At 33.8% G+C, this 9172-nt stretch overlaps 1 protein-coding gene across 1 annotated transcript in view; it reads left to right on the forward strand.

Moving 5' to 3' along the window:
* LOC107753776 (nectin-2-like) overlaps positions 1 to 4283 on the forward strand; it is a 151729-nt gene extending 147446 nt beyond the window's left edge. The window contains exon 10 of the mRNA XM_016570015.1: positions 3469 to 4283. Within this exon, the coding sequence (XP_016425501.1) occupies positions 3469 to 3672 (204 nt within the window). The 3' untranslated portion in view covers positions 3673 to 4283. The remainder of the gene's footprint in view (positions 1 to 3468) is intronic.
* Positions 4284 to 9172: the final 4889 nt, after the last annotated feature.

The following is a 9172-nucleotide window of genomic DNA, read 5'->3' on the forward strand; positions in this document are numbered from 1 at the left end:
GTCTCGGAGCACATGATATATTATAAGAAATAATGATAATTTTTATGAAATGTAGTGAAGTAAAGAGTACGATCTTATGCTTTGGAATGTAGTGAAGTAAAAGTAAAAGTTACTCAAAATAAAACTACTCCAGTAAAGTACAGATACTTGAAAAATGTACTTAAGTACAGTAACGAAGTTAAACTACTTTGTTACTGTCCACCACTGCCAAACTTTGATGTGCAATGCTGAGTAAACATTACTTTGAAGAGCTGTGAATCCTGTTCCTGAATCCGGCTCCATGACTTCCACCATCCTGAATTACCACTTCAAAAGGCAATTTAAGTTACATTTCAGAACATTCTGTGATATACACACACACACAGTATATATAGCAGTGTACTTACCTCACAATGGGTACTAAAGACCCCGTCTTGCAGCAGGCGGGTTATATGCATATGCTAACGGCGAAAGCTAGTGACTCATAGCGATGTGTGGCATGTGCTAACACTGCCAAAGGGTCTTTTATGTGGATTAATATGATGAGCTGGTTATTTCATCAACTATGATAACCGTAAAGCCAATTACTAAAGCGGGTCTGTGTATGAAGGCCAGACTCAGACACGTACCTTTGTGATCAAATCCCCAGGGGACTCGGTTTGGGCTTTCAATAAGTGCCTGCATTTATTGTTTTAGGTGGTCTAGCCTGCAGCGGCAGGCATTATTCAGCATTTAAGAATTGGCTCCATTTAATTTGTGAATTTAAATTGAGTTGGCCACACCCCAATGGGAAGTTGAGCTGGAATGACTGGAAGAATAATTTAGTGATTTTATTTTGTTTTAATCAAATTACACACAGGCACAAAAAAGGAATAATTGTGTGCATCATTAATTTCATTAATCATGCTTTTTGTTTCTCTGATATATAATCATATCAGTAATATATCTGTACAGACATATATTTACATATATACAGACATATATTTCTAAACTCTGCTGGAAATAGTGATTTTCTAACATGGTCCACACAAGAAAGTCTCCATATTATTTATCAAATGAATAATATTATGTTTTAATATTGTTACATTTATTTACTTAATAAAGTATTTATATTATTTATATTTAATGTTATTATGTTTTATTGTTTATATATTTATAAATACAAATTGTGTATATTTTTTATTTCATTAAATAATTGTATTATATTTATACAATTATATTATATATTGAGTAATGTTTAATATTACTATAATGTTGTATCATAGTTTTATTTATAAATATGAATTAAGTATAATACTATATTTTAATATTATACATATATTTATGACAATACATAAAAAAAAATAAAAAATTATAATTATAAAACATTTAAACATTTTTGTTTTTATTTTAATAGTGTCATATTAATATGGATTTATTACAATTTATTTATTTATTTATACATACTGGTAAAAAAAAATGTATAGCCTGAATGCACTGTAAGTCACTTTGGATAAAAGCGTCTGCTAAATGCATAAATGTAAATGATATTTATTTATTAGAAATCTTATATAAAATCCTATCCTATATAGTCTGATCACATATTTATGGATAATTCATACTGAAAAATGAAATGGATTATTAAAAAAATTCTAAATTAAATGAAAAATTCCCTTACAATTTACATAAAGTAATTTTACATGCAAATCATTTTCATTCTGAATGGTGTACATCCCTGGTAGCCAAGCTAAAGGCTGGGAAATATGCTGTAATAACTTTTATTAGATCTGTGAAATTGATATTACATTCTTTGTAAGAACATCACTAAGAAAAATAAAACCCTTTTTAGTGTCCTTTCTGTGTCCAACCTCTATAAAAAGGTTAAATGAGCGGGGCTGAAACTGGCTTCACCTCATAACTGAGAAATAAAAAAAGAACATTCGCCTCACATAATTAGAAACCAACTTTTGCTTCATCTTTCAGACAGCGACACACACACACACACACACACACACACACACACACACACTCCAGCCATGCATGACCCTCCTACCTCCAGCCCCTCCCCTCCCACACCAGTAATCAGGTAACTCCCACATTAACTGGGAGATAACCACCACACTATATTAGCACTTTTAAATTAAATTTCTGCTCACTGTGAGTCAGGAGGTGAAGTGTTCTATCAAACCGTTTTATCTGCCGATTCTTCATTCGGTATCAATTAACTCTAATAAATAAGAATGTGCGCTTATGATCTCCAGCTAATTATACTGATGCTTAATGACCGATTGAGGTACTATTAAAGTGGCATTAGTAGCACCTCAGTGATTGTAATGAATTGTGAATGTGTGTTTGTGCAGCTTGTTACATTTGTCTGAACCGGACGTGTGTGTCGTGACAAAACTGCTGTTATGATCAGAGGAGCTGTCTGAAATAATTTTGCTAGGAATTCGATTCATTATTTTTTTTATTCTTTAATTCATTACGTTATTTTCTAAGAATTATGCATTTAAATAACTTTACACTTTACAGATTTGAACTAATGCAACATTGTTTATAAATATGAAACATGTTTAATATTATATTTCAATTATTGAAATATATTTGTTATTACATTTATTTATTGTTAAAATATATGTATTTAGTTACATGAAATATGTGTATTATTAAATATATTTTATTATATTTTTTAAATATTAATTATGTACTATACTTTACGGATTTGTAGTAATGGAACATTTATAAATATCAAGTTTAATATATTTTATTATTATTACAAATATATATTTATTAAAAAAATGTAATGTTTAATATTATTAAAATATATTTTAGTATATTTATTTATAAATATGAATTATGTATTATAGTTTACACTTTACAGATTTGAACTAATGCAACATTTATAAATATGAATAATGTTTAATGTTATATTATAACTTTATATTATAACTTTATTAAAAATATATATTCACTTATGAATTGTGTAATACGTTTAATGTTAAATATTAAAATTTTAGATTTATTTATAAATCTAAATTGTATACATTTTAATATTAAATGTTTTTATTTTAATACTATATTGTTAATATTACGTTTTATATTACATATACAAACATTTATTTATCATGAATATATGGAAATAGAATTATGTATATTATATTTTAATATTATTCTAAATATTAATAAATGTGAATTATGTAATTGTTAGTATTACTAAAATGTTTTATTATACACACACACACACATATATATATATATATATATATAAAACAATGTTTGTATTATATTTATATAAATGACCTATTATATTAAGATTATTTTTATTAATATTATTGTTTTATATTATGTACTCTATTTCTTTATTTTGAACATACAGTAATACACAGATAGTATGCTCACATGTGTAAGTCATACTTAAAAATGAAATGTTTTATTTAAAACTACACTTGCGGGTCTTCGAATTTCATTTGAATTTACCTTAAATTCTGCTTTCATTTGTGCATGCTTCAGGATCTAGATGATGACAACACCGGCCCTCCGGCTAACGGCGGCACCCCCACGGTCTGGGACGGCTCAGGACACCCTCCCGAAAAGGACGACACGACCGACGAGACCCTTCCACCGTACGAACCAGCTGACCAGAATGACGTCGAAGCTAACTATACTAACGTAGCCCGTGAAGAAAGTTTCGTGTCCAAACCCATGTTGGTCTAAAGATGAAGGCCGTGCCTGCGATTTGCACTGCCACCATCCTGCCCAGCCGCAGACACCCGTTACAGCACAGCCGGCTATAGTCCACGGCTCGGCCACAAACGCATCCAAAACACCCCAGCCTGGTCACGTTTCTTTCACACGTGGCTAAATGACATTTTAACCTATTCTCATGGTTTTGTGGATGGTCCATAAAACATTTATACCCTTTGGAGCAGATCAGATTTTGGAAATGTGATAATGTATGACAAGAAGTTCTTAGTACTTTAGTAAAGCATACTTTGATTAGCAGTTAATGGTAAAACAAAACCATGAGAAATGGTCATTATTCACTACTGAGATGCTACGTTACGTATATTTTAATCCTGGTTACGTGAAAAACATTCACAACAAACATAGTCAGAAAAACATTTAATTTTCCTAAAAGGTCTAAAGATAAGAATTTGCTTTCAGTATTTTAAAATACACTGCATATACTGTCAAATGTTGCTTCTGTTTCTGATCTCTATTTTTTATTTGGCGATCTTGGTGTAGTGTTTTTCTAAGCTTTAGCTTTCGTCGGTTTAGTGCGTTAGCGTCTGTGATGAGGGAAAAAGTCTTGTGGTATATGCAATGTATTTTACATACAGCAAAAATGTCTGTTTACTGCTTAATATTTTATAGTGATACATTACCATTATAAAGACATTTTTTTCAAATAAATGCTGTTCAATGAACTTTCTATTCATCCAATAATCCTGAAAAAAACGTATGATGGTTTCCACAAAAATATTAAGCTGCAAAAACTTTTTTCAACATTGATAATAATAAGAACCGTTATTAATAATTGAGCACCAATAATAATTGAGCAGCAAATCAGCATATTAGAATGACTTCTGAAGGATCATGTGCCACTGAAGACTGGAGTAATGATGCTGAAAATTCAGCTTTGATCACAGCAATCAATTACTTAATAAATTTTGCACATCCACTTAAAGCTGTCGATAGATCATCGTGTCATAGTGTCTGAATACATTGTTGTAATTGTGCCAAAGAACTGATATCAAAACCACAGTGATGCAATGAACTAAAGACTCGCTAACAGGTTACAGAAGTCATAAATGTAACGAACGGACAGCTTTTTTATCGGTCACCTGGAGCGGAAACTTGCACATTCACAAAGCACATAAAATGCAGGATTTTTAGATGGGCGAATAGATGAATAGGTGTGCAGGTGCCATGACAAACACAGACCGATCGATGGATGGACGTACAGTTCACCTAGATGAATTAACAAGCCCTCCTCGTTCTTGATTAGCCATCGATCACATTCGCTGCCTGATCTTCTGGCCTGTTGGACATCGCAGAAAATTACTGATTCTCACAAAACTTTTATTCTCGACATGACACGACAATCTTTCACCTGTCGTCTCGGTTTAGCTGAGTTGTGGTCTCGTCACTGTTTCTGATAAAGGGAATGTGCGTTTGCATGCTGCATGAGATTTGAGGTTCGCTTATGTTATTCTCACGCGCAAACGGGCCATCTTCACGCAACCGTCATTCGCTAAAATGGTGCAGTATTAGACAATCACTGTATGTTATACACTCATGCATTTGGGTTTCTGATTTAAACTGTGATTTCATTTTTTAAAGTTGCATTTTTTTTTTTACAATGTTTTATTTAATTTTCTGTATTTTTGAGTGTTTTTCAAATGTTTCTGTCTTACAAGCATTATGTATTGTTTTCAATAATATTAAAGTTTTAATGCCATTTAGAATTTTTAAAAAGACAATCAAAGGAGTTTGGAATGTTAAATGGATTGTTTTAGCCAAAAATGAAATTTCTGTCATCATTTACTCCCCCTTGTGTTGTTCAAACCTGACTTTTTCTCTTCTGTGGAACACAGAAGTCGATATTTTGAACGTTGCGGCTGTTTTGTCAATACAATGAAAGTATATGGTCCAAAACAACAGAAGAAATCATTCAGGCTAATGTTTAGAATGACATGAGGGCGAGTAAATGAAAACAGGATTTCCATTTTCCAATGAATGATCTCTTTAACAAAATAGAGGCCCTCTAAAATTAGTCTTTGGTTATTGAACGACTCTTGTCATTCATCAAATGTGCTCTCCAGCAAAACAAACCCACTTTATTTGCCATATGTTTATACATCATTATCACAAATCATATCAGAGACAGTTTCAAAGTCATCTACCACGTGCTCGCTTGCACGCTGCCCTGTCATCGTCAAGCCAGATGTGCCTTTGTTACTTTGTTTTGAGCCATTTTACTGACAGATTTGTTTTGCCTGAGACAAAAGGAAATCATTGACTGTATAGACCGCCCAGTGGGGAGAATTGTGACTCTTGTATTTCTAACGTTTGTTTTTGCATCTTATTTCTTATTATTTTATATGCATAAGCAACTTGTTCTCTGTTTTATGGTTCATTGTGATGTCTAATAAACTATAAGCCAAAGCTCCTGTTGTGAGGCGTCTTTGTATAATTTTGTCATGGCGATTCTGTATCATCTTGTTGTTCTAAAATCCCAATGTCATATACTGCAGTTTGTGGGATATTACCAAATGCCAAAAAAAAGTGTTTGGCATCCGCTTATTGATTTACCACCTGAGAGACCTTCACAAGATCTGGTTTAACTCTTGAACTCTGAAAATGTCAGACCCTGAAGTCAAACATCAGCCTGCTGTCTAAACTTTAAAAGCAGGACTTTAGGTAAATACAAATTTAGATGCCTTTTAGAGCCTCTGAAATGCTCTCCTTCTGTTCATATGTCCGTGTAGACTATGAAATACATTTGAAAGGCATTTTAATTTTCTTGATGTCCTGCATTTTTAATGTATCTATTTAATTCACCCTTCACAAAGACCTCCCCCTTAGTTACTGTTGCTATGTCCGACAAGCCTTGATGCTCACACGCATGTTCTCATGCAGTAAAAAATACATCGCGGAGTAAAGAGGAAACTGACAACAGACAAGACAGAGCAAGTTACTTTTGGTATGAAACAAAGTCTCCGCTTTCGAATTTTGTCATTTTTAAAAAAAAGATACATACCGTTTTGTGGCTCTTTAATGTGTCGTGACAGATCGCTGTAGCGCCTCAGTTCACGCGGCACGTGAAAGGATCATCTCTTCCTGTTTACTGCTATTTATAGAACGAAACAAACATGAATGAACATCAGAATATGTTGTTTCAACCGCGGAAAGATGTCAGTACACACCATTTTTCAAGTAAGTCCACCGACGTTAATCTATTAACACTCCTGTTTGGTTTTGTTTATCGGACAAAACGGTGGATTCAGCGCTCTGATTGGTCAGATCGCCTGTCAATCAAACTTCCGGCGAACGATGATTTGCTGTCAAAAGCTTTGATGCCTTTGAACGTTACCTTCACTCGTCTGTGCAAAGTTGTCAGATAAAAGTTTAAATAAATGACAGATGGTGGTAATACTGTTGCTGCTATATAAGATATTTTCATGGCTGTGAGGTCGGAGGCAATCATAACACAAGTAATGAATTAAAATTGCATGACTTTTTAATATTTAAAATATGTAATGAACATTATTTCATCGAGGTATTTTGCCTAAGGCTGCTCTTAACTCAGCTGGTCAGTTTATATTTTATATTGAAAAGTTTAACTAATTTCAGTAATTATATGGACCCATTTAGACTTTGAGTTTAAAGTCATTATACCTGACAGCTAAAAGAATTTGCCTACCATAAAATGGATTAAAAGTATTCCAAAATATTAAAGCAAGGATATTGCTATGATTTTTTTTTTTTATTGTTTAAATAAAGAAAAATTGGAGCTGAACTTCACAGCCAGTGATCACCATGCATTTCCATTGTATGGAAAACAACTTTGACATTTTGATAATAACTCCTTTTGTGTTTCACGGAGGAAAAGGCGTACATGTTTTGAGTGACATTTCCAGAGAGCAAATTTTCAGTTAAAAGCAAATTATCTGCACAAGGCGTGACTTCATTTTACTAAATCATGTGATTTCTGCATTCTTTTGTACTAACACCTTCTTTAACCTACACTCTAAAAAATGCTGGGTTGTTTCAACCCAACTTTGTACACATATACAGTATATATACACATTTTGTTGCTTTGCTGCCTGAAATGAAGACAGACACAGTTTTTGTTTTATTTACTCAGTGTAACTTACAACATCCAAGTGAAAGATATAACACCAACATATCAGAAAAAGAAAAAAAAACAGAATCACGGAGTTGGAAAAAGGACAGTATTCCTTGTGTCAGTATTTTGTTGAACCACCTTTTGCTTTAATTACAGTCTTTTGTCTGTTGGGATATGTCTCTACTAACTTTGCACATCTAAACTTTGCAATATTTGCCCACTCTTCTTTGCAGAACTGCTCAAGTTCAGTTCAGTTTTAATGGTGAGCGTTTGTGGACTGCAGTCTTTCAAGTCATTCTACAGATTTTCAGTGGGGTCTGGGTTCTGACTAGATCATGCATTCACCTTTTTCTCCTTCAACCACTGTGTGTCAGTTTTGCTGTGTGTTTTGGGTCATTGTCATGTTGGAAAGTAAACCTTCTTCCCATTGACAACTTTCTGGCAGAGGGCAGCAGGTTTTCCTCAAGAATTTGATGGTATTTTGCCCCATCCATTTTTCCTTCTATCCTGAAAAGTGCTCCAGTTCCTGCTGCAGAGAAACACCCCATAACAGGATATCTCCATGCTTTACTGGAGGAATTTATTTGGATGGTGAGCTGTATTGGATTTCCACCAGACATATAGTTTGGTGTTGAGGCCAAATAAATAAATTTTTGTCTCATCTGCTTCAGAATCTTCATGGTGCGTTTTCGCAAAACTCAGTCTTGACTGCATGTGGCCTTTCTTGAGGAGTGGCTTTTTTCTTCAACCCATCCATTTTTCCTTCTATCCTGACAAGTGCTCCAATCCCTGCTGCAGAGAAACACCCTCATAACAGGACATTACCACCTCCATGCTTTACTGGAGGAATTTATTTGGATGGTGAGCTGTATTGGATTTCCACCAGACATATAGTTTGGTGTTGAGGCCAAATAAATAAATTTTTGTCTCATCTGCTTCAGAATCTTCATGGTGCGTTTTCGCAAAACTCAGTCTTGACTGCATGTGGCCTTTCTTGAGGAGTGGCTTTTTTCTTCAACCCTCCCATACAAGCAACATTTGTGGAGAAATTGTGATATTGTTGTCAAATGCACACAATGACCACTCTTTGTCACAAATCCTGGCTCTTTCATCCAGTTTGGAGTGACGTCCTGATCCAGGGAGGGTCTGTGTTGTACCAAATACCTTCCACTTCTTACTAATAGACTTTACTGTGCTTCTAGGCATTGATAAAACCTTTGAATTATTTTTGTATCCATCTCCTGACTTGTGCTTGTCCACAACTTTATCCCGGAGATCTTTTGACAGTGCCTTGACACCCATAGACCTACCAAGGACTGAAATGCTCCAGGAAAGCTCTTTTCATGCTGAGCTGATCAAAAT

The sequence above is a fragment of the Sinocyclocheilus rhinocerous genome, unplaced genomic scaffold (genome assembly GCF_001515625.1).
Source record: "Sinocyclocheilus rhinocerous isolate Xijiao unplaced genomic scaffold, SAMN03320098_v1.1 scaffold612, whole genome shotgun sequence".
Lineage (NCBI taxonomy): Eukaryota > Metazoa > Chordata > Actinopteri > Cypriniformes > Cyprinidae > Sinocyclocheilus > Sinocyclocheilus rhinocerous.